Source organism: Eretmochelys imbricata, chromosome 8 (genome assembly GCF_965152235.1).
Source record: "Eretmochelys imbricata isolate rEreImb1 chromosome 8, rEreImb1.hap1, whole genome shotgun sequence".
Classification (NCBI taxonomy): Eukaryota; Metazoa; Chordata; order Testudines; family Cheloniidae; genus Eretmochelys; species Eretmochelys imbricata.
In genome coordinates, this window is record NC_135579.1 from 9,883,889 (window position 1) to 9,909,286 (window position 25,398).

At 44.2% G+C, this 25,398-nt stretch overlaps 1 protein-coding gene across 2 annotated transcripts in view; it reads left to right on the forward strand.

Annotated features, from left to right (window-relative positions):
- The window catches only part of KLHL3 (kelch like family member 3), a 54,225-nt gene extending 31,519 nt beyond the window's left edge, over positions 1 to 22,706 (forward strand). For both annotated transcript variants that reach the window (XM_077824110.1, XM_077824108.1), the window contains 9 exons: positions 542 to 658; positions 2,213 to 2,362; positions 9,857 to 9,974; positions 10,732 to 10,929; positions 12,916 to 13,017; positions 16,830 to 16,958; positions 21,423 to 21,563; positions 21,765 to 21,908; positions 22,223 to 22,706. In XM_077824110.1, the coding sequence (XP_077680236.1) occupies positions 542 to 658; positions 2,213 to 2,362; positions 9,857 to 9,974; positions 10,732 to 10,929; positions 12,916 to 13,017; positions 16,830 to 16,958; positions 21,423 to 21,563; positions 21,765 to 21,908; positions 22,223 to 22,251 (1,128 nt within the window). In that variant the 3' untranslated portion in view covers positions 22,252 to 22,706. The remainder of the gene's footprint in view (positions 1 to 541; positions 659 to 2,212; positions 2,363 to 9,856; positions 9,975 to 10,731; positions 10,930 to 12,915; positions 13,018 to 16,829; positions 16,959 to 21,422; positions 21,564 to 21,764; positions 21,909 to 22,222) is intronic.
- The last annotated feature ends 2,692 nt before the right edge of the window (positions 22,707 to 25,398 follow it).

Below are 25,398 nucleotides of genomic sequence, written 5' to 3' on the forward strand. Positions count from 1 at the left end.
TTTGGAAGGAGGTGATGAAGGGATTTAAATCTGATTTTAAGCACCGAATTAGCATGTGATCCCAAAACATGTGTGAAGCTGATCTGCCTGATCTTTCACGTATTACAAATAATAAATCCTTGTGTGTTGTTTTTACGAATAATGCTCAGCATGAATGCTGAAAGACTAATTACATTTTGTCTTCATTCCAATACCTAACATAACAGAGGTGCGTGCTGGTCTGGGTGACCTGCTTCGCCTTGAGAATGTCATTGATCATCTAATGATGAAACAGAGGATTTATCAAAGTGTGCAGCCCTGTTCTCTTGACACACATGACCAAAGCTTGGGGAAATGTTTGTGCTCTGCATATATGCAGCATTGTGCATCTTTATCTGTCTTTCTGCATTATTACCTGCTAGAGCTCTTATCCCTGGTGCATCTTTTATTTATTTCTTTAGATACTGCAAACCTGATGCTTACATCACTAAGCCCCTGGCTTTGATGATTACTGAGAAGGCACGTTCTCTTTTCTATAGTTAATTGTACTCTCTCTGCGTAGGTCTTTGAAGCTGTTATATCTTGGATAAATTATGAGAAAGAGTCTCGCTTAGAACACATGGCTAAACTAATGGAGCATGTTCGTCTGCCCCTTTTGCCCAGAGATTATCTTGTACAGGTTAGTACATTTTAAAAAAAAATCCTCACATTAAAACTGAGTGTAGATCCTTAGCCTATGTACTTGATTGTTCGAGTGCTTCTGTTGTGGGTGGTTTGGCATTTATCTTAGTCGGTGGGCCGAAGACCAGAGTCAATACTTTACAGTGTGCCTTCAAACTGAGTGGGATCTAAAGATAATTCAAGGACTGAAAAACCTTTTTCTCCCTGAATGTGTTCTGTATTCTACTCAGCAGTGCAAAAGGCAGTGATGTGCACCCTAAAACTGCCACAAATGTGGAAATATGTATTTTTTTTTAAAAAGGCATCCACTTACCTGTTTTTATAGCTGGTTAAATTAAGGGCCTGATTCTGAAGCTGAGCCATGCACATGGGATTCCTGCATAATCCAGATGGAGGCTTTTGGGAATATATATAGTTCAAGACCATACAGAATCCAAAAATGCTGTTCTATTAGGTGTCCCCTGGGTGGTGTTATGTTTGCACTTCAGAATATTTTTTCTTAGGTTTATATCTGCACTTCAAGCTGGGGACGTGATTCCCCGCTCAAGGAGACATAGCCATGGTAGCTCTGATGGAACTAACATGCTAAAAATAGTTTAGCCGTGGTGGAAGGGGCTAGCTGCCTCAAGTATCTACCTGTCCAACACCATAGGCACGTACATAGGCAGCTAGCACTTCCCACCTCTTGTCACCATGGCTATTCTCTATTTTTAGCATGCTACTTCAATCAGAGCTATTAAGCACTGGTGTTGGGCTGAATTTCCTGAAAGAAAAGATCAGCCTGCATGCTGTTGGACCGTCTCTGTACCAGGACTGGTGTATCTGTATAAATAAGTTAAACTTAGAATAGAGCCAGACTCTTCACCACTGATTTCTCCTTTACTGAGAAGCTGACCTGCAAGGCCCCAGAAGTCTGCTACTGCTTGGCAGAGAGGGAGGGCTGGTGTCAGAACAGGACACAGGTGTTGGGAGAAGGGGCAACAGTAATACAAGTTGTAGTTGCTATGTGTTAGGCTTTTGACATAAAACCAGCTAAAGCCTCCCCACCTTCACTATCCCCCAAGCCTCCCTCTGTATACAGCTCAACTGTTTGGGCGTGATGTAAGTGATGGTCAGGGTGCAGGACTCCACTTTCCCCAGCCAGAAGCTGCACTATTGGTGTAAAATGCCAATCCTCATGTTTGAACTGGGTGCAAAGTGATTCCTGTCCCTTCAGGAAAATCTGTGCCTTTCTGCAGAAAGGATTTAGTTTCCAATATGAGGATGAAAGCAACCCTCATTGTTTGGATGCAGTTATGACTTCAGAACAGATAGACCTGCATAAATGGATCTTTAAAGATCTGGTAAGAAAGAGAGCAAACTTGGAAGTAAATATTGTGTGCCTTAGCAGGTCCTTACTGAAGACTCAGAATACTGCCTACTGATTTTGCAGCTATTCTGTCTTTCTCACTGTGGTACTTTTACAAAAAAATCCCAATCTTTTCCCTATATTTTCTCTGAAAACTCCCTAGTGAAATACATCCATTCAAATAATCTTTATTGGCATTCCCAGACAGTTGAAGAAGAAGCTTTAATCAAGAATAACAACACGTGTAAAGACTTCCTTATTGAGGCCATGAAATATCACTTGCTTCCTCTGGATCAAAGGCAATTGATAAAGAATCCTAGAACAAAACCAAGGACTCCAGTTAGCCTGCCAAAGGTAAGATAAATTCTCTTCCAAAATAGAGAAACTTAGAAGGGAAAATGTAGGTCTTTTTTTTTATTGGCTTTGATATTGCGTCATTAGAGGCATCTTTCACCTTTGAATGGCTAGAGCTTGTTCTCTTACTAGATTTCATTTGATTGATTCCTAATTCTGTTGCGTTTCAGTGGCTCTGATAGGGCCTGACCCAAAGCCTGCTGAAGGCAGCCTGACAATAGCACACATTCTGGAAATTTCCCCATGCCAGGGGAATGCCCACCAGAGGATTTGTGGCTAGTCTCTGATCCTTTTTATGCTGCCTGAGCAGAACAGGGTCAAGAATCTGCCTCAGTCTCCTTAAAATTGGCTACTATCCTAGAAGCCTGGAGGGTAACAAATATTCATCCTGTCTTCAGAAATAGCACGAGCATTTCTCCTGGGAAGTGCAGACAAGTGAGCTCAGTTTCAGTAGGACGGAAACTAGTTGAACTGACCATTTAAAAATAGGGTTAGACACTCACATGCGTAATGACAGCAGTAGCAGCATTTCCATTAGGTAGGCTAGCTGGTTTTTGGGTTTTTTTAGAAGAGCTATAAAACCACCTGCATTGGAGCATGAGCCAGTCGCTAGCTGATGAGGGTTACTTCCTTTATGGGCAAGTAATTCCATAGTAGTCTAGTACAGGGGTTTACTGCACCCTCCTGCGGTACTCTCCTTAGTATCAGGGACATGATACTGGAGTAGATTGGTCTGATCCAATATGACAGTTCCGATGTTCGAATTTCCCACTGTTTGGTTCTCAAAATATTTCATTCTGGACCACCAGCAGTGTTGTGGGGGCTACTGGTGGCCTCGGGACTACAGTTGAGAACCGCGGGTCCGTGGGGTAGGCAGGGGTTTACAGTGCTCAGAGGGTTGGCCTAGATTTCTGCTGAGTGAAGCTGCTTGGATATTGTGCGGTTGGAGAGGGCTATGGTGCTTTTAGCTCGCATTAGTTCATCTGCATGTTGGAGGCAGAGCCTGATACAGCAAAAAAAACTCCAACCAACCTTATCTGAAAACTGGCTCATGGCAGATTCTGAACAGCGACTGAAAATAGATGTGGCACAAGAAAAAATAACTCCGAGATTCCCTATATTGATATGGGAGCTGTGCACTGCTCTGCATCCATGTGCATTAGTGAGAAAAACGCTACCCCATCCCCAAAGCATACAGGCGGCTTGCACAGAAAACTGTCACTGAAATTATTAATGAGAATTTCAGGCTGTAAGATGTCAAATCACGTGCCTATTCCTCCAGTTATAAACAATAGGAAGCTAGATTTTGTGAGGCTTTGTACCAGTTTTATCTCAGGAGGCGGTATTCAAATGCTGATTTGCTGGATACTGTTAATTTGCAGTTCTGTGGTGCATGCATCGTATTTGCCTACATATTGTGGTTCTTAATAGGAATTAATCTACAGAATCTACCTTTGGGGTTGTCATGGTGAATGTGTCTTTGCCCTTTACGGACCGTGCGCTGGAATCATGGAACTGGAGAAACGAGAGGTGGAAAAGATTTGAGGTCAATAAGTTCAGAGGTTCTCAACATTTTCTATACCATGACCCCAAAGTATGAAAGAAAAACCTACTAGCCGGGTCCCCCAGCTCTGCCTTCCATCTAGCTGAAAAGAAAGGGAGGGAGGTTCCTCCTGCTGGACCTTCCTCATTGAGAAGCTATATGGTCTTGTCTATTGCTCCTACCAGTGTGGGATTGTTTCCTGCTGTATAATCTCCACTGCTTTGTCAACTCCTCATTTTAAATGTCTTAAGCTCCGTGGCTTTCCTCTTTTTTCCTTGGGAGGCTAGTCCACAATTAGTAGGTCACCCTTGTTAGGAAATGTTTCCTGATAACTTTTTTTACCTTGTCACCTCAATTTCATGCTATTGCTTCTACATTAAACAGTTATACAGAGGTCTCTTTCCCTGTTTTTTATGCCCTGTAAATGCTTCTAGACTGTTATCTAATCATCCCATTCCACTCCAACCGTCTGGGACTTGAACTCAGGACCTTTACATACTAGGCTACATTGTTTTTTCTCAGAAATGAGATCGGGGTTTTATTTTCCCCCCCGTCACGCTGTTGATCTGTTCCGAGGCTAATTATCTTGGTGCCAGCTCCTCAGCCTTCTAAAAATACGCTTGTCTTGTGTAATGCTCGCTCCTGCTGGCGTGCTGTGTTGTGATAAGAGGAGTGAATCTTATTCTCGATAGCTGTAGAGAATAAGAAGTAATGTCTTCAGAGCAGTGCACAAATCAAGCTGCTTTCTCAGTGAAGGAGCCAGCGACCGTTTCAAAAATCTGCTGGGGTTCCGTTGCAGCTTGGTTGCTATGGGCAGCCATCAACAGCTGAGCTCTCATCGGGAATGTTCCTGCGTTCCCAAACCAACAGTCACGGGCCAGAAATGTGTCGATTGGGGGCTTCAGAAAATGCACTGGGATTTGATTTTTTTTTTCCTGTTGATCAAGATAAAGTTTACTAAGATCTAAGCAATTTAGACTTAAAATGCACTGGATTTGTTTCAGTGCACATGTTGCATCAGAGACCTCAGGAAGCTGACAAGGACCCCCCTGTGCGATCCACAGCCAGACCTACTACTCCAGCAATTCTCAAACTGTGGGTCGGGACCCCAAAGTGGGTCACGACCCCATTTTAGTGAGGTCGCCAGGGCTGGCTTAGACTTGCTGGGGCCCAGGGCCGAAGCTGAAGCCTGAGCCCCATTGCCTGGGGCCGAAACCTGAGGGCTTCAGCCCTGGGTGGCAGGGCTTAGGTTACAGGCCCCCTGCTGGGGCTGAAGCCCTGGGGCTTCAGTTCCCCACCCCCGCACAGGATGGTGAGACTTGGGCTTTGGCCCCCGATCCTGGGCCATGGTGCTCGGGCGGGCTCAGGCTTCGGTCCCCCCTCCTGGGGTCGTGTAGTAATTTTTGGTGTCAGAAGGGGATCACGGTGCAATGAAGTCTGAGAATCCCTGTAACACTCTAATCCCTTACACAGACATGGTGCTTTCTGGGGGAGTAGTTTCCATCATGGGTGGTGGTCCACCTGGAGTGCTTCACTTATTTATCAGCATCAGTATTTGTCAGCATAACTATGAAAACAGCAAATACGCGATGGTCTGACCACTGAAACGACACTGAGGTCTTCTCCACTTAGAGCACTGGCGCATTGTGCGGGTCTGTGGTGGGATGAGAAATGCTACGCTGATTTATGCGTTACACAGGTAAATGTGACAAGGCACATGGGCAATAAATAAATGGGGTGATGGGCTGCTGAATTAAGCAGGGCTTCCATGGCTGGGGGCTAAGTTACAAAACGGGGGATAAACTTAGAAGAAGAATCTTCAGAGGTCATTTGAGAAAATTCCCGTAAGACAGTCCTGCCTGGGAGGCCGGATGTCTAGCCAGGAGTACGTCCGATTAGCCTTCAAATATGTATTTTCTCCCTTAAAGGCCAGTGATTTCCATTGCCTTTCCTTGGCAGGGTGGGAATGGGGGATTTCCTTGAATCTCTGGGTCTCTTTAGAACTCTTCTGCTGCAGTGGGAAAGGTTTTGAGGGAGAGTCCATGGGGAAATCCCTATTGCATAAAAACATAAGAGCTGCCATACTGGGTCAGATCATGGTCCATCTTGCCTAGTATCCTGTCTTTGACAATAGGCCATATCAGAGCTTCAGAGGGAATGTACAGAACTGGGTAGTTTATGGTGTGATCCAGCCATCTTCCATTCCCAGCTTCTGATAGGCAAAGCTTCTGATAGGTTGCCCCAAGCATGGGGTTGAGTCGCTGACTATCTTGGCTAATAACCATTGATGGACCTATCCTCTATGAATTTAGTTCTTTTTTGAATCCAGTTATACTTTTGGCCTTCACAACATCCCATGCCAATGAGTTTCACAGGTTTGTTGTGTGGAAAAAGTTCTTCCTCTTGTTTGTATTAAACCTGCTGCCTATTCATTTAATTGGGTGACCCCTGGTTAGTGTATTGTATGAAAAGGTAAATCGCACTTCTCTATTCATTCCCCCCCCCCCCACTATTCATCATTTTATAGACCTTTATGATATCCCCCTAGTTGTCTCTTTTCTAAAATGAACAGACCTAATATTTAGTCTGTCCTCTTATGGAAGCTGTTCCATACCATTGGTCATCTTTGTTGCCCTTCTCTGAATGTTTTCCAGTTCCACTATATCCTTTTTGAGATGGGACGACCAGAATTGGACTTAGTATTCAAGGTGTGGGTGCACCATGGATTTATACAGTTGCAGTAAGATATTTTGTCCTTTTTTTTGGTTATACCTTTCCTAACAATATATTAGGAACTGTTAACCTTTTTGACTGCTGCTGTGCATTGAGCAGAACTGTCCATGGTGACTCCAACGTCTTTCTTTCGTAACAGCTAGTTTAGAACTCATCATTATATATGGATAGTTGGGATTATGTTTTCCAACATGCATTACTTTGCCCTTATCAATGCTGAATTTCATCTACCATTTTGTTGCCCAGTCACCCAGTTTTGTGAAATCTCTCTAACTCCTCACAGTCTGCTTTGAATTTAATTATCTTGAATAGTTTTGTGTTGTCTGTAAACTTTGCCAGTTCTCTATTCATCTCCTTTCCAGATCATTAATAAATATGTTGAACAGCACAGGTCTTCATACAGATCCTTAGGGGACCCTGCTGTTCACCTCTGTCCATTGTGAAAACTGTCCATTTTTTTTGTTCATACCCTTTGTTTCTTATCTTTCAACCAGCTACTGATCCAGGAGAGGACCTTCCCTTTTATCCTAGTTTCCATAAGAGCCTTTGGTGAGGGACTTTGTCAAGGCTTTCTGAAAATCCAAGTACACTATCTTGACTTGATCACCCTTATTCCCATGCTCGTTGACTCTCTGAGAATGCAGACAAATTGGTGATGCATGACTTCCTTCTACAAAAGCCATGTTGACTCTTCCCCCACAAATTGTGTTTTCCTGTGTATCTGATCATTCTCTTCTTTTACTATAATTCTGCCAATTTGTCCAGCACTGACACTAGGCTCAGTGGCCTGTAATTGCCAGGATCCCCTCAGGGAGCCCTTTCTAAAAATTAGCATTACATTAGCTACCTTCCAGTCATCTGGTACAGAGGCTGATTTCAGTGATAGTTTTGCAATACTACTAACTGCCCTGCACTGCACTGGGCAGCACAGCATGGAGAGGAGGTGACCAGCCCTCTGTGAAGGAAGAAGTGGTTCGGGACTATTTAGAAAAACTGGACGTGCACAAGTCCATGGGGCCAGATGCGTTGCATCCGAGAGTGCTAAAGGAATTGGCGGCTGTGATTGCAGAGCCATTGGCCATTATCTTTGAAAACTCATGGCGATCAGGGGAAGTCCCGGAAGACTGGAAAAAGGCTAATGTAGTGCCAATCTTTAAAAAAGGGAAGGAGGAGGATCCTGGGAACTACAGGCCGGTCAGCCTCACCTCAGTCCCCGGAGAAATCATGGAGCAGGTCCTCAAAGAATCAATCCTGAAACACTTACACGAGAGGAAAGTGATCAGGAACAGTCAGCATGGATTCACCAAGGGAAAGTCATGCCTGACTAATCTAATTGCCTTCTATGATGAGATAACTGGTTCTCTGGATGAAGGGAAAGCAGTGGACATGTTATTCCTCGACTTTAGCAAAGCTTTTGACACGGTCTCCCACAGTATTCTTGTCAGCAAGTTAAAGAAGTATGGGCTGGATGGATGCACTACAAAGTGGGTAGAAAGTTGGCTAGATTGTCGGGCTCAACGGGTTGTGATCGATAGCTCCATGTCTACTTGGCAGCCAGTATCTAGCGGAGTGCCCCAAGGGTCAGTCCTGGAGCCGGTTTTGTTCAATATCTTCATTAATGATCTGGAGGATGGTGTGGATTGCACCTTCAGCAAGTTTGCAGATGACACTAAACTGGGAGGAGAGGTAAGGATAGGATCCAGAGGGACCTAGACAAATTAGAGGATTGGGCCAAAACAAATCTGGTGAGGTTCAACAAGGACAAGTGCAGAGTCCTGCACTGAGGACAGAAGAATCCCATGCACCGCTACAGACTAGAGACCGAATGGCTCGGCAGCAGTTCTGCAGAGAAGGACCTAGGGGTGACAGTGGACGAGAAGCTGGATATGAGTCAACAGTGTGCCCTTGTTGCCAAGAAGGCCAATGGCATTTTGGGGTGTATAAGTAGGGGCATTGCCAGCAGATCGAGGGACGTGATAGTTCCTCTCTTTTCGACATTGGTGAGGCCTCATCTGGAGTACTGTGTCCAGTTTTGGGCCCCACACTACAAGAAGGATGTGGAGAAATTGGAGAGAGGCCATTCTAAAAATGATTAGAGGTCTGGAACACATGACTTATGAGGAGAGGCTGAAGGAATTGGGATTGTTTAGTCTACGGAAGAGAAGAATGAGGGGGGATTTGATAGCTGCTTTTAACTATCTGAAAGGTGGATCCAAAGAGGATGGATCTAGACTATTCACAGTGATAGCAGATGACAGGACACGGAGTAATGGTCTCAAGTTGCAGTGGGGGAGATTTAGGTTGGATATTAGGAAAAGCTTTTTCACTAGGAGGGTGGTGAAACACTGGAATGCGTTACCTAGGGAGGTGGTGGAATCCCCTTCCTTAGAAGTTTTTAAGGTTAGGCTTGACAAAGCCCTGGCTGGGATGATTTAGTTGGGATTGGTCCTGCTCTGGGCAGGGGGTTGGACTAGATGGCCTCCTGAGGTCCCTTCCAACTCTGTTATTCTGTGAACTGTGGTATTTAACCTACCGTGTGGGCATGGATCCCAGAGATCTAGTCCAACCAAAAGAGAGCACTTTTTCTCACCAGCTGTCCCATGAGAACCATGCTGGTGCTTTGTGTCCTCTGCTGAGCAAGAGCCATCGCTTGTGATTTGAAAACATAGGTATTGCATTAGAGTGAGGAAAAGGGCACAGCAACCCTATAGAGATTGACCATAGAGCAAGATTTCTTAAGGGGACATCTCATCTGCCAGAGAGGGAGAATTCAAAGAACTTTGGGCAGTCTTTTTGGGGCCGTTGAAGTTCTGCTGACCCAGCTGGTTTGCTTGGGGAATGATAATTGGTGGGATGGAGCACCCTGATGCAAGCCAAAAAACTGCTTGCAGACCAGCTTGGGTGAGGGGGAAATCTTTTAGCGTATATTGAGGTCAGCATAAGCACAAAAGCCTGCTTTGTTTTTAGGTTTCCCCCCTAAACAGTATGTAATAAGCTGTACTCCTGGGCGTATATGTCCTCTAGGGACAGATTCTCAAAGGGCCCAACCCTTTTATGCCTTTAAAAATCACCCTCCTCCCCACATAGACAGCCCCCCAGCTGTCAATATAGCTCACTTCTACTAGGTTCTGGTAGTGGTTTTTATTTTGCAGGATGCAGCCTGCTGTGTAAACAGTCCTTGACCTAAGGGTTTCCCTTCCCTTGTTTTTCCTTCCCAGATAATGATTGTGGTTGGTGGGCAAGCGCCCAAAGCCATCCGGAGCGTGGAGTGTTACGATTTTGAGGAGGATCGGTGGGAGCAGATAGCTGAGCTTCCCTCCCGGAGATGCAGAGCAGGTAAATGGAACATGTCCAGTAGCCTCCATCACTTTCCCACTAAATACCTTAGGGGACAGAAGTGTATTCAGCCCCTCTCTGTTTCCAGCCGACAACAGCTCTGCCTCCCACCAAGATCCAGGAGAAAGCTTCTCTCCCTCAAATGGGCACAAAGCCAGCTCGCTCCCCACTACTTCCTCTATGCTATTCCTTCCATCTCCTCTGGCCTGGCTTCACAGTGGGAGCCAACTTTCCCTGTTGGCTTTCCAGTAAAGAGCTGGGAACAGAGATCATTCACTGGACTTGCAGTTTGAAAGAGAAGGGATTTTTCCTAGCAGAGGTGAGCTATGTGGAGTTGAAACTTGTTCCTCCTTGGAGATCTGACTGACCTACCATCCAGCATCCAGAGGTGCTCTCCGGATCCATACTTTACTCCCCCTCTCTGAGGCACCTTGAAATTATCTGGGTCTCATACCCACCTTGGAATTGGCAAGCTTGCAGACCAGCTTGGGTGAGGCCTGGTTTAGTATTCTGTGTTATGTGCGTTATTTTCCCTACAATCTGTACGTTCTCTTATTCAGATCTGATGGTTGTACAGAACAAGTAAATGCTAAACATTTGCAAATGTCCTATTCTTCCCTTCTCTGTTACCATCAGATGGCTCTGTTGGTATTTGTATCTCTTTTCCAAGCTACCTGTAGGTGTGGTTGGAACCTGTAGGTGCGGTTGGCTCTCTAAACCTAACTCGGAGTCTTAAGTCTCTCTCCCCTTCTAACAGGTGTGGTGTTTATGGCAGGCAACGTTTATGCTGTTGGAGGGTTTAACGGCTCTCTGAGAGTGCGAACTGTAGACGTGTATGATGGTGTGAAGGATCAGTGGACGTCAATTGCCAGCATGCAGGAACGACGGAGCACTTTGGGGGCGGCTGTGCTGAATGAACTCCTGTATGCTGTGGGCGGATTTGATGGAAGCACTGGTATGTTACTGCACAAAAGCCAGGCAGCCAAATGAAATGGATATTGTACTAGTTCTGTGTTTTCCAGGTCCCTCACAGGGAGTCCTTGAACGGCAAATTCCCTCACGGTAGAAAACAGCAGTTAGTTCCAACCAGTTGTCCACACCTATGTTTTTAGCTTTGTGTTTTGATGTCTTGTGTTTATTTTTTTTTCCTCTAGAAAGTAAGAATTTATTCAACAAGAATCTGACGCTTTAAAAGGAAATGTTTTCATAGCAAACATCTTTGGTTTTTGTAGGGATCTTGCTATTGCAAGGCAAGTGATTCACTAACATTCACTTTAAGTGACAATCCCCAGGAGCAGCAAAAATCCTGATTTGCTAGTAGATCTGGTTAGTGAAGATGGGATTGGGAACTATGGGGATATTTTAAAGTGCGTGTTTCAGAGGCATCTCACTGTTGGAAAGTTTCGGTATTATTATTGGGTTCTTTTTTGCCATGAAATAATAGTTACGTTCACTTTGCAGTTGTGCTTGAATGGCTCAAACTAGAACTGAGCAAATAGTTTGTTTCTAAAAACTCTGCGTCTTTCCTGAATGCATTAATTGTTCTGAAATTCTGCCCGCCGTGATCTCTGCAAACATTTCTTGAGCTGTAGTATGCTGGTGAGCTGTGAATATAAAATAACTGCATTTGAAATCTTCAACTGTTTTGGTTAGTTTGGTTTTGCCAGAGGTCATATGGTTTTGTTTTCTTTCCTGATTGGATTAGATTAAAACTTCTCTCTTAGAATCAGTTTTCTGGTGTAAAGACTCACGATTATCTTTCTGTAACTATTCTCTAGTATTCACTAAAAATTTCCTTTTTAGGAAAATTTTCTTTCCAGTAAACTGTTCACTTAGAACATATATGGAAAGTGATCACAAAATGCAGTCAGAGCAGCCTTATTTAAGAATTGGAATGAACATTAATACAAAAATGTTCTGAAGTATTTCGCCAGCTCTAGTTCAAACCCCAGATTGACCATTGTTTCATACTGTTTTAAATGGAGATTGGTGAAATGGGTTTGGATTAAACAAAAGCCTTCTCTGAACTTGTCAAGGTGAAATACTTGCTTGTCACTTCTCCCACACCCTTCCTTGTCCTTCTGTTTTGCACACTTCAGTGCTTCCAGGTTCTGCCCAGGACTGGAAGGGAAAGTGCTGAAGTTACTGCAGGAGACTGGTTTTGCTGTATTTCTAGCTGTATTTCTGAGACCCATTTGCTTCAGAAAGTTCAGATAAGCATCCAGATTTTGGGTGTTGATGCAAAACTAACTCTGCCCTTCCCGAAGGGCTTGCCTGCACAGGCGAGTTTTACCAGTTATACTGGCCTAATTATTGTAATATAATTATATTGGTGGAACTCCCTGTGTGGACACTTATTCTGGAATAAGAGAGGCTTTTTAAACCCTTGCCGAAGTAACAAAAGCCAAACTAGAACAAAGCACTCTTTTATCAGAATAAGAATGCCCACCTTATCCCAGTGTAAGCATAGCGGTTTCAGTTCACACCTTAGCTTGTGCTGGTATAACTTTGTAATGTAGACAAGCTTGTGATGAGCAAACCTCAGAGGGCTTAAAGTGGCGGTTTTAAAATCTTTGCATTGGACTGATTTTAATGCTGCTTGAAAGGAGAGTCACTGTTGGACTATTCCAGCTGAAGAGCTCGGGATCTAGGCCCCAGATCCAGTCTCTTATTCCCAGCACATTAGAAGTGGCAGCAGCCTCAGGACAGGGAGTCATCTGGTAAGGCTCAATAGCAATCTTCCTGGCTGCAGAAGGAGCAGCATTGATGGGCCAGTACCAACCTGCTTTTCCTTGCCTAGCAGGAAAATGGCCGCGCAGCTGCCATGGGAGTGGGGAGGGAATTGAGAACCTTGGGAAACTTTAGTCCAGGTCACGGTGGAGATGTGTCTCCAAGGGAGAGAACAGTACAATGCTAATCTATGTATCCTCTTTTTAACTAGGTCTGGCATCAGTAGAGGCCTATAGCTATAAAACCAATGAGTGGTTTTTTGTGGCTCCCATGAACACAAGAAGAAGCAGTGTTGGAGTTGGAGTTGTGGAAGGTAAGAATAATAGCAGCCATTTCAGTCACTGGAATATTACTATTTAAAACGAAAACACAAGTGGTTAAAGTCTGAGTTCCTGCAGCGAAGGAGCAGGAGCTGTTCTCCAAACATTCCCTGAGGTAACCTGCTGGCAGATGAGCACAAGAACAAGCCAGGCCGGTTTCTAAAAGCTGCATTCTAGATGTTTGTTGATTGGTAAAGATTTTTTTTTTAACGTGACTAAATTGCTGCAGCTTTGAATAGTCTCTTTGTTGTGCGGGAAAATTGTATGTTTTGCCATCCGTGCTACATGGCACAGGATCTTGATACTGATGCTGGGCCCAACAGCAGCTGGCCACCTCTCCTGCTTTGCGTGGGGCATTCTCATTTTTTTGGTGGGAGAATAACATTCTGCGACGTCTCTGGTCAGTGAAACAAGGCACTGTGAGGGTGTTCTGTTGTGGTCATCAGCAAGCATTGTGATAGACAATGGCAACTGCAAGAGGAAGACCTTTAAAAATCTGCCCTCCAAAATGAAGGCTGAAGCACAGTTAAAATCCTGGCACCTTAGCTGGGTGGCACACTACCAACAAAATCATAAGATTCTGCAGTTGTTTGCATCGGACTCACATGTCGGGTTGCCCATTCTGCTTTGTGCGTAAATGGGGAATTTACAGTAACAAATTTCAGTACCATGCCAGCACAGGGATGGGGCAGGGAAGGATAAGGGGCAGTTGCAATTGTTGAAACAGCCATCAGCATGAACATGTAAGTATGAAAGTCCTGAGGTCTGGTGCCAGATGGGTTGATTTCATTTTACCTTGCTTAGAATCCAGGGGAACAATCACTTTAGAATATGAATTTCTTTCCATTTTGTGGAACTTTGTGGCAGTGTTTTTATTATGTAGCCCTAATTGCAGCAGGTTGTAGTTGTCTCCTGTACAGTATGTAGTGATTGGTTGGTGGAGTTAGCCCCAGTATGTTACAAACTTGAGTTCCTGGGATTGCAAATGGGCTGGTTTGGCCAGTAAATGGGAATGGATTGGAAATTTTCTTTAAAAAAGGGAGGAGGAGAGGAACTGAAGTCCATTTCTCTTTAAGGAGTGATAGAGCGGCTAAAATCTGCTTAACTGCTTGTGGAGTTCAATAATAATTTCCTTAATTATTGGCATATTCATATGCTTATGATGTGCTTAGTAAACAGTGATACCTATGAAAAGCCAAAATGGGTCATATTCAGTTCGAGTGCTTAACAGAGATTTAAGAAATGCTGTGGTAATTTTTCTTTTAAACAAGGCAAAACAAATGCACGTGTAGACCCGCTGGAGCAAAAATAGCCAAGTGTCTTGGAGCTGAACAGGTTTTAAATCAGCAGGAGCGAACAACAAATTTGATATACGGCTTAAGCCACGGTCCAGAGTTAAACAACACCCCCGGAGTTCTAGCCACAGAGACTGACTATGATGAAAATTGACCTGGTGCCTACAGTTACTGACCATATCTAATAGTTGATGCAAACCAACAAACGTTACCTTGGTAGAGCATAGTCGGCACCAAAATGTTTCCTGCTTTGATTTGTTGACCTAAAACACCAGTGGAGTTGACGTGATTGCACAAATAAGTGAATGAAATGTCTAAAGAGACAGCAACAGGGGAGTGCAATTACCCGTGTACGTATGGAAGTGTAAGAAACTGATCTTGCCAGTGAAGTGTGATGGGACTGACTTTGACTTCAGCCAATTTTCACCAGTAGGAAGAAAGGCAGCGTGTCGCCCAGGACCTGAGTGTAGGCAGGCTTATTAGCGTTCATATTAGGCGAGGTTCAGACTGGTGCATGGGCCCCCACCACACTTCAGTTGTGCTTAATTTGAGACTTAATTGGTACAAAGGGCTTTTCAGGGGCCCTCTGTAATGGGGTGAGCTCAATACCCTGTACTGTTGAGATTAAAACGAAGAGGAAATACATGGCAAATTGGAGAAAGTTGGCAAGGTTTATGGGAGGGTGTTGTTTTAAGTGAAATTAGACAGTATCTATTTATTGAAATGTACGGTACGCTAAACAAAAGGGCATGATCTCGCAAGCTCTCGGCACCTGTGGCACACTCTTAAAAATACCCATAAATCCCCAGACTCCAGCCGTTTCCCACAGATGATACTACCGAGCAGCAGGAGCAGCACTGAGAAAAATGTAATAATCCCCACTAACAGTCACTACCAGAGTCACTCTCTGGAAGGACATAGGTTTCCAGTGTTCCTTAGTATGAAACAGGATAGAAGGAACAAAAGACTGGTGCTGGTTCTGGTGCTTGTGAACCTCTCTCTGGCATGAGTTAGCAGTTACTCATGTGCATGGTCACATAGTCAGTGGAGCTGTGTGTGTAAGGGTTCATGGTCGGGCCCCCGCTGTGTGTGGTAACACTGTGTGAAGGAAATTAGCCTGCATCCTCTTGGAGTTGTAAAGCCATCAGGGAAAGAAGATGGTGGAAAAGACCAGACATAGTAAAAACAGACAGCAGGAGGGTCACAGAGCAAAGGGGTGAGCGACCCATTTAAGGTCATGTTGTACCCTCACAGAACGTAAGTACTGTAATCCCGTTCACCTCAGGAGGGTTTTGGGCAAAGACCGAGGGTAGAATTTAAGTATTATTTTGTTGACAATGGTGCTCCGGGATACAGCCTCGTTAGATGCCCGTCATTTTTTTTTTCCGTTCGTTTGTTGGGGATACCAATCGTACGCATGGCTCCTGGCATGCATCAGCACAACGCGAACAAGATGATGCTATACACTCAGTCCAAAGGAGCAGACAACCTTGAGCTGCAGTTACAACATCAGCTCACTTTCGACTGGCCAGGATTCTTCAAAATAGGGATTTAGTGTTTAACTGTAGCCAATGCAGATGCCTGTTGCAGTGGAGTAAGTTATTCCATGTTTATCACTTTCATGGCATCTTAAATATTGCACTGTTTTCAAACCAGAAGGTGCTACTGAGGTGAATGTAATTTAACTCCTATGTAAGACCACTGTGAGGTAAATATTAGCTCCATTTTACTAAAGCAGAGAAATTGGAATGTTGTTCCCAAGGCAACATAATTGGCCAAATTCATGGCTGAGATTGTGTCCTAAATGGGTGACGCTTCCACATAGTTCTGCCCCCTTTACAGTGCATGTTACGCTAACTTAGTCTCCCTCTGAATCAGTTAGATTCATGCCCACTTACCAATATATAGCTTGCAGTATATTGTTTTTACGCATCACCTCTGCATTTGGCTAAGTGAATATAAGGGTGTATACATCAGCATAATGCACGTAACAGACAGAAAATCTAGCAACTGAATGGGAGGATATAAGGATGTGTAAGGTTAAAGCAGGTGAAAGCCTGCTTTAAATGGACACCTTGTCCTGGGTGTATCAGCTGCAGCAGTTTAGAGTCCCTTACACCTCATAAACTGGGTGTGAGTGGGTCTGAGGGTCTGATTGTGTTTTCATACTACCTCTGAATCTGGTGCAGTGAATCACGTGGTAGAGCTGGATTAGAACTCTGGCCTTCCGGGATTTCAGCCTCCTGCATTTTCCTGTGGAGACAGTGTTCGTGTTCGCCGCTTAAAAACGGGCACATCAATTGTACATATGCTCTAACTTGTACAGTAGAGTGCCCCCTCCCCCCCACCCGGAAAGAGATACAGACTCACCCAGTGGCACCCCAATCTCAATTGGATCTTTCGGCACTATGGTAGTCTACAAATGATTGATAATAATGTACCCTATTGTGATGATCAGATATTAAATGCACCCATTTCTCTCTGATTAGTCTGTGCCGTGTTTGTTGCAGGTAAGCTGTATGCTGTGGGAGGTTACGATGGAGCATCACGTCAGTGCCTTAGTACCGTAGAACAGTATAATCCAGCTACAAATGAATGGACCTACGTCGCTGATATGAGCACTCGGCGCAGCGGTGCAGGTATCGATTCTGAGACACCTGTAAATAAATAAATAAATCCTTTTTCCACTTCTCGGAAGCATTTAATTCACATATGTCCGGCTTTTATCCCCTGTCACTGCATGGTGAGGAAGTGAAGAAGTTGCGTTGTTGGGCTGCCAGTTCTGAGGAGTGAAGCTTTTTTCGTGTGGGTCGTGATCTCATGGAAGCTTCCAACTGCTCCCTTGACTGTGTTAATCTCCCCCAAAATTAAAATTAATCTCTGCTTTGGACAGTGACTCTGAGAAATGGCATCATGTCTATTGTCTCTGAGTAGCTTCCATATCAAACTTGCCTTGTCCGTGCGGTAAAAAGACAGCTTTTCTAATTGCCAGCCCTGCAAACTCACCCTGGGACCAGAAAGCCAAGCTCTGACACACCGTCACTTGCACCTTCCACCACTTCATTTCTTGTCCTGTGGGCTTCCTCTTGATTTCCATAGGTCACTGTAAATATAGTAGGTGTTTCATAGATCAAAATTCACCTGCAGCAAGTGACCTAAAAACCAAGTTAAAGCACTTTATTCCATCTTAACGAGTGCTCCATCTCGACCCAGTTTTTAATGAGTGGACAGGCCAGAGGATTGTAGAATAAGACAGGGAACAAGGGATTTGTGTTCCATTCTTGACTGCTACTGAAGCGTAGTGTGGCTATAGGCTACTCACAAAACTGATCAGTGCATTTTCCTAGTCTGTTGGAATGGGGATGATAATGCTGAACCTCCTTGTGTAAGTAATTTGTATCCGTGGATGAAAGATGCTATAGAAGTTTTATAATTATGGTGTAACACGTACAGTGGAAACTCACTTTTGCTGAATGTGAACATAGTGAAACTGTGTTTAAGAAGGTGAAGTTCCCACCCTGCTCCTACCACCAGAAACACACACTGACTAGGGCCCCAAATCAACCCTTTCCTCGAGGCTTGCCTTTATTACTAGCTGAAATAATAACGCATAAGCCTCAGTAAGAATTTTCTCCTTGACTGGCTGTAGCACTCTTCTCTGCAGGATCTCTCTCTGCCCCTGCCTCTAACTACCTCTGTCTCTGACATGCCAACCCTTTAACGCTCCTAGTTTGGGGCCCTCCTGATCTGACATCAGGGTGAGTCAGCAAAAGAGCTTTCCGTCTCTATGCAGGGCCATTGAACCTGCCTCACCCTGTCTTACAGGGAAATAGAATGAATATCCCACACTGTCAGTCCATGGCGATGTGCAATTGGCGTTCCTTGCATATAGCAATTCTGGTTATAATGAATCTCTGCTTTTGGTGACGTTTCCTTATTAAACTGACTGTGCTGGGAGTCCTGCTTTACACGTACTTCTAATGTGAAACACAAAGGAAGGAATATAGTCGCTCTAATATTCTGAACATGCTCTCAATTGCCTGCAAATGCTGCTGTTCATTTTCTTTTCCTCAACTGGGTATGAGGTGCAGCAAATTATGGCAGTTACCAAAACAGGCAGTGAATTTTCCTCTTTTCAGGGGAAAATGCCAGTAATGGAATTCACTACTTAGAGCAATAAAAAGTGACTATCAGTATAACACTATTGCAATAAATAAAACCACGGTCAGTGCCTCCAGCATCATTGGCTCAATGCTGCCATCTAGTGTTCTTTGGGAAACAAGTGCTCCTGTATACTGGATAAAAGAACAGGAGTACTTGTGGCACCTTAGAGACTAACAAATTTATTTTGAGCATAAGCTTTGTGTAGCTCTCGAAAGCTTATGCTCAAATAAATTGGTTAGTCTCTAAGGTGCCACAAGTCCTCCTTTTCTTTTTGCGAATACAGACTAACACGGCTGCTACTCTGAAACCTGTATACTGGATAGTTGCAGTTTAATTTTGATGGCTAGCTGCAGGCCCTGTACAGACTAAAAAATACATGTATTCTGGCAGTGCATCAGCAGGCCTCTTTCTGTGTACTAGGTCAACAGAAAAGAATCCCATTCGTTCCTGGAAAGGATGTCCTCTCTTTGGATCTGAGATACCCTGCATTGATGCAGATGGAATCCTACAGAGGCCGATTTAGGCTGGATGGGACATTTCTAACTTTTTTTTATTTTTCCTCTCCCAATCTAATAATCTAACCATCTTAACATTTGGCTGCACTTAACTATTTAAAAAATGATTCCGAAAGTGTTGCAATTCCAGTGTGATATACCCAAGTGTAACACAAGTTTCCTGCCCATTTCCCGCGGTCTCCCAATAATCACAGTATTAGCGTACACACGCTGGGCCAAATCCAGAGTTACTCCACTGAACCTGGAATTTGGCCTAATATTGCTGATGGGCTTGTTTCTCCAGTGCGCAAAAGTTAAATACAGTATGTAATAGAGAGTTGCCACGGGCTGGGGCAGTTTTGTTTGGCTGCTGACATCCATCTGTGTTGCTTTCTTTTGACTCGGCTGGAGGTGGTCCAGACCATCCCAGGTGCATAGTAGGGATTGGGGCGTAAATGTGGCTGAGGCCCACTTGGCTAAAACTGAGGCCAGATAGGATAGAGATGATGTTGGTAAGTTAGGGACAGCACAGCATATCTGCCTTTTGTTACTCATGTTCACAGACTGGTTAATTTCTCTCCTGCTGTTAGCTTTTTTCCATCAGTTACTGCAGCACATCCTAAATCTAATGCAATGACTAGTGTAGTCCCCTTGATGTCTATGGGATATGGATCAGGCACCTAACTGAGCAAGTTGTTGGGGTGAAACACAAGAAAAACCAGCAGGCCCATTGTTTAAGGCAGCATTCCCCAAATTTTTTGGGCCATGGAACACTTTTTAGCCTATTACGGAACACTTAAAATATTATTTTATTATTATATATTATATAATATTATTAAAATATTATATTTGGTTTTCAAATAAAAAATTGCTTTATTTATGCTCAGATATATTTTATTTTATAAAACAAAGCAAAAATACAAATTCAAAATAACTTGAACTAACAATTTCTAACTGAAAGCGCGTATAAAGTAGTACAAAAATCAAGTGCAAGAGTCCAAATTAAATTCTAGATTCTTTCACGGAACACCTATTCACATCGTGCGGAACAGCAGTGTTCTGCGGAACACAGTTTGGGAAACGCTGGTGTAAGGTAAAGGGGGGGCTGCAGCTTAGTTGCATTGGAAACTGGCACTGGGGGAGGGGCACGTTACAGCCGTGCTCTAGGATCTGAGCTTGCTGCTGATTGGTGTTCAGTGGATTAAGACGGTGATGTTTTGGTCTGTGATACCATGGGACCGGCTTGCCTAAAGCTGCTCCTCTCCCCATGTCACAGTACGACAGTTGCTACTCACTAGAGGCACTTGAGCAGGGGCCTGCTTGGCTTGAAAGAGAGGGGTTTGCTAGCAGGGAGCTCTCTGAGGCGTTTGACTTCAGAACTCCTTCCCTTGCCCCAACAACCTGAATGTCTTGACCTCTAGGGCATGGAGGGTGGGCAGAGATGAGGGCTGGAGCCTGTGGATAATGCTTTTCGGATCCATCTTTGTTTTATTAACATTCTGGCTGGTTCATTTTGACTGGTCTTGATCCTGCTGCTGAGAGTAAGTTGCTGGATGTGCTAATTCACATGGATTGTCAAAGGCAGCTAAAACAGTGCCTCCCAGCCTCAGTCTGTGGCCACTGGTACAGTGCATATTGCTGGCTGATCACACGAGGCCGGTTCACCCGCTTCCCTTACAGGGTCAAGGCCCGAGGGCCTGTGAGCACAGTGGCAGACAAGGAGCCATCTTAGTTGTCTCTATTCAGGGCAGCTGCTGCTATGTTAAGGTAAAAAGAAAAGAGCCATGAGCCGCTATCAAGGACTGGAGCCACCAAATCACCAGCCAGGGCAGAGGCGGTGCTAGCCCATTGGGGGCCCTAAGCAAGAATATTTGTGGGGGGGGGGGGCCCTACACAACATGCTGGCTCTGGTTCAAGGGGGAAGAGAATGAAGCATCCAGGCAATGTGCACAGGAGGAAGAGGGAGAGAAGAGGTCTCAGTAGCTGGGGCGAGGAAGAGGAAGAAGAGAACCAAGTACAGGAAGGTCTGTGCAAAGGAGGTGGAGGAGACCAGCAGGCAGAGCAGCTGGGGGAACAGAACAGCTGGGAGAGAGGGGAAGACACAAAGAGCAAAAAATAGACCATGTGATTAACCTGTATTTGAAAAAGGCAGAGGCACATGAGGGAGAGAGCTAAATATGCAGTAAATACCTGCCCACCATCACTGCTCCTATACAGAACTGTTGTCATTGCTATTGTGCTGTTCCACAATCACGAATGGGAAGGGAGGTGTCCAGGAGACAGACACCTTCTTGCTCTCTTTCTTAAGCGGTGGTCCACATTATGGACACGACTAACCTAGCACACTAGACAGGCCTATTAAGTTTGCGGTGCTAAGGATGTGAAAGGTAGAGTCAGTTTCACTGTCCCGTCCGGGTCTGGCTAATTCTGTTCTCTGCTTGGCAGGCGTCGGTGTTCTCAGTGGACAGCTATATGCTACTGGAGGGCACGATGGTCCCTTGGTGAGGAAGAGTGTGGAGGTTTATGATCCAGGAACAAATACCTGGAAACAAGTTGCAGACATGAACATGTGTAGAAGAAATGCAGGTAACCACTGTTTGTTTGTGTTCTGTCTGTATCTTCATTTCTTTCTTCGGTCATGTGGGTGTATTTAATGGTACTGTGTGAACACGGTTAAAATGCAAGGCTTTGGATGCACAGGCTCCTGTAATGAAGAAAAGATGGAGGGTGGGGGGTGTAGTAGGATATAGTATCTAGAGTTTAACAGCGTGTCCATTTTATTTGTAGGTGTGTGTGCTGTGAATGGGCTACTCTATGTGGTTGGAGGAGATGATGGTTCTTGCAATTTGGCCTCTGTAGAGTATTATAATCCCATCACTGATAAATGGACGTTACTGCCAACCAATATGAGCACTGGAAGAAGTTATGCGGGTAAACAGTCGGGGGAAGAGGTGGGAACAGAACTCGGGATGTGCCAGCTCCCACATATGTGCCCAGCTGCCCCTATCAGGTCAAGGAGTGTGTATCCCTTAACCTGAGGACTGTGCCTCCTGGCCACTTGGTCTTTTCTTTTGATGCCCCTCAGGGCTTCCATTGGAGAGGCTTTCTTCACAGAATTGTGGACGCCAGCTTCCTTTGCACGCCCTGGCTGCTGGTCTTGGTCTTTGCAGCATGTGTGTGTTACAGCACAACCCAGCAGTTGCTTCAAAGCTTATGTGAGGTCTGTTTGTCCATTCTCTCAACAGGTGTGGCTGTGATTCATAAACCATTGTGACACCTACTCCAGCTAATGCAAGGAGCAGCAGTGAAGTGAATCTCAATGGGTGTTCTTGAGGAGATGCCTGGCACCTGATCTAATCCATCTTATTGCTGTTGAACTCCTAGTGTGGCAAGTGCTGCATTAAGAACTTCCCCTTCTGTGGATAGTGCAGCAGTGTGCCAATCCCAAGGTGTTGCTTGTTGTCCTTGGTGCAATCAATTCTCTCTGAACAGGCGGTTTCCTGGGATAAACATTGTGCTTAAACTGATACTGGAGAGACTGAATTTCGTGTGTGAAACAAAACGCTACTGTAGGGCTTGTGAGTAAAAACAAATATACTGAATGTCTTCACTACTGATACTTTGTACACATCTTGAGTTAAGCTATTTACTCACTGCTCCTGGAACTTACTACTGAAAGTGGAATTTTCTAACCACTGATCATCAGAAATATACTGGACCCAGGGTGCTGGCTTGTGTTTGACACTGTCTCAGTAACATGTGTATATGTCACTGGACAACTGTATGTATCCCTAGCACACTTATGATGTGATTGGAGATGTACATTGTATGATTGTCTTGCTAGTCACATAGCTGCTTTTATATACAGGATAGGATGTGCTGGGCAGTGGCTTGCCCAGAGAAAGGTGAATACCCCACCACCCAAAGGTTGTTAATCCTACAGAAACATGCTGCTCTGGAGGGGCTTTTTGCTCCCATAAAACATGTACTGTTCGAACTAAAAAATCAAGGAAGAAAGTCATACCTCTGTCCTGCATTTCAAGGCCATTTTGGAACAGAGCATTTAAACATAAGGATGTGTCTTACTGAGTCATTAACACATCTTGCCTGTATCCAGCCAAATAATCTTCCACCACCCAAGAAGTGATTAAAGACCAAGATAAAATGCCTACAGTGTCTTAACGCTTCCAGAAGAGGGAAATCGTATTCTTCAGTGTCATTGTTCTCCTTTTTAAAGTGTTTTCTGTGTTAAATACTTTCTTCCATCCATACCAAGCAGCTAGCAGGAGCCTTTATAAGATCCTTCCAAAAAGGGATTTTAAAGAGTGAAAGCTGGGCTCTGTTGTGACTTTTAATAATCTCACTTGCACCAAATTCATGCTAGTTTGTTTTCCCTTTAAAAGGATGGAATCGGCTTGCAAATTGTGTGTGTGACTCCCAGCATACCCTGCTGCTGGGAGTCATGACACACTTCTGGGTATCTGCTGTAGTTAAAAGTAACACAAAAGGGTCCCGAAAGATGTTTGGGGGGCACAGGGGGCGAATAAAAGGTTTCCTCTGAGTTCCTCTCCCCACCCCCCCACCTCATGTAACTTTGTGCATTTTACAGGACTTTTGGTAGGGTCAGTTTCACTGTTTTCCCTTATAGAGCCAGTCAGAGCTTTCCTATACGGGGAAATAGCCCTGCAGAATTACAGCAGTGGTATTATTCTGGCATAGCTATAGCGGTATAACTTCCAAAGTAGACTCAGAGACTTGGTCAGAAGGGATCATCTGGTCTGACCTCCTGCAGGCCACAGAACCTTACAGAACGTTGCAGGCCACAGAACCTTACCCACCCACTCACTGTATTCCAGAATAAAAGTGATGTTTTCCAGTATAGCTTATAGAAAAAAGAACAGGAGTACTTGTGGCACCTTAGAGACTAACAAATTTATTAGAGCATAAGCTTTCGTGGGCTACAGCTCACTTCATGGGATGCATAGAATGGAACATGTAGTAAGAAGATATATATCTACATACAGATAAGTTGGAAGTTGCTGTACAAACTGTGAGAGGCTAATTAGTTAAGATGAGCTATTATCAGCAGGAGAAAAAAACGTTTGTAGTGATAATCAAGATGGCCCATTTAGACAGTTGACAAGAAGGTCTGAGGATACTTAACTTAAGGAAATAGATTCAATATGTGTAATGACCCAGCCACTCCGTCTCTATTCAAACCCAAGTTAATGGTATCTAGTTTGCATATTAATTCAAGCTCAGCAGTTTCTTGTTGGAGTCTTCTTTTGAAGCTTTTCTGTTGCAAAATTGCCACCCTTAAATCTTTTACTGAGTGGCCAGAGAGGTTGAAGTGTTCTCCTATCGGTTTTTGAATGTTATGATTCCTGATGTCAGATTTGTGTCCATTTATTCTTTTGCGTAGAGACTGTCCAGTTTGACCAATGTACATGGCAGAGGGGCATTGCTGGCACATGATGGCATATATCACATTGGTAGATGTGCAGGTGAACGAGCCTCTAATAGTGTGGCTGCTGTGATTAGGCCCTGTGACGGTGTCCCCTGAATAGATATGTGGACACAGTTGGCAACGGGCTTTGTTGCAAGGATAGGTTCCTGGGTTAGTAGTTCTGTTGTGTGGTGTGTGGTTGCTGGAGAGTATTTGCTTCAGGTTGGGGGGCTGTCTGTAAGCGACAGACAGCTTCTTGTCAACTGTCTGAATGGGCCACCTGGATTATCACTACAAAAGTGTTTTTTTTTCTCCCGCTGATAATAGCTCATCTTAACTAATTAGCCTCTCACAGTTTGTATGGTGACTTTCCAACTTATCTGTATGTATATATGTATCTTCTTACTATATGTTCCATTCTGTGCATCCCATGAAGTGGACTGTAGCCCACGAAAGCGCTTATGCTCTAATAAATTTGTTAGTCTCTAAGGTGCCACAAGTACTCCTGTTCTTTTTGCGGATACAGACTAACACGGGTGTTACTCTGAAACCTGTCAGTATAGCTTATGTTGCTTTGGAGGCAGTTTAAGCTATACTGAAGAAGTTATTTGCATTACAGTATTCACCTTGGGAGTTATACCACTACAGCTATGTCGGAATATTTATACCGCTATAATTCTGCCGGTCAGTTTTCCCATGTAGACAAGCCTTCAATATCTCCTTGCTCAAAAAGCTTTCAGTGTTTCCCTTGCTCTTAGAAACATCAACAGGGGAGTAGAAAAACCCTTTACAATTGTTTTTAAAGAATATAAAAATAAGTCATGATGTGCTGATTTTAAAGGGAGATTGATCAGGAACTGGAATATTTTAAAATGCAGGGCTTGTCTACATGGAGATTTAGTGCATGGCAAACTGGGGTAGTACACTGCACTAGCTTGCCATGTGCTAACTGGCTGTGTCATCAAAGTGCACTAA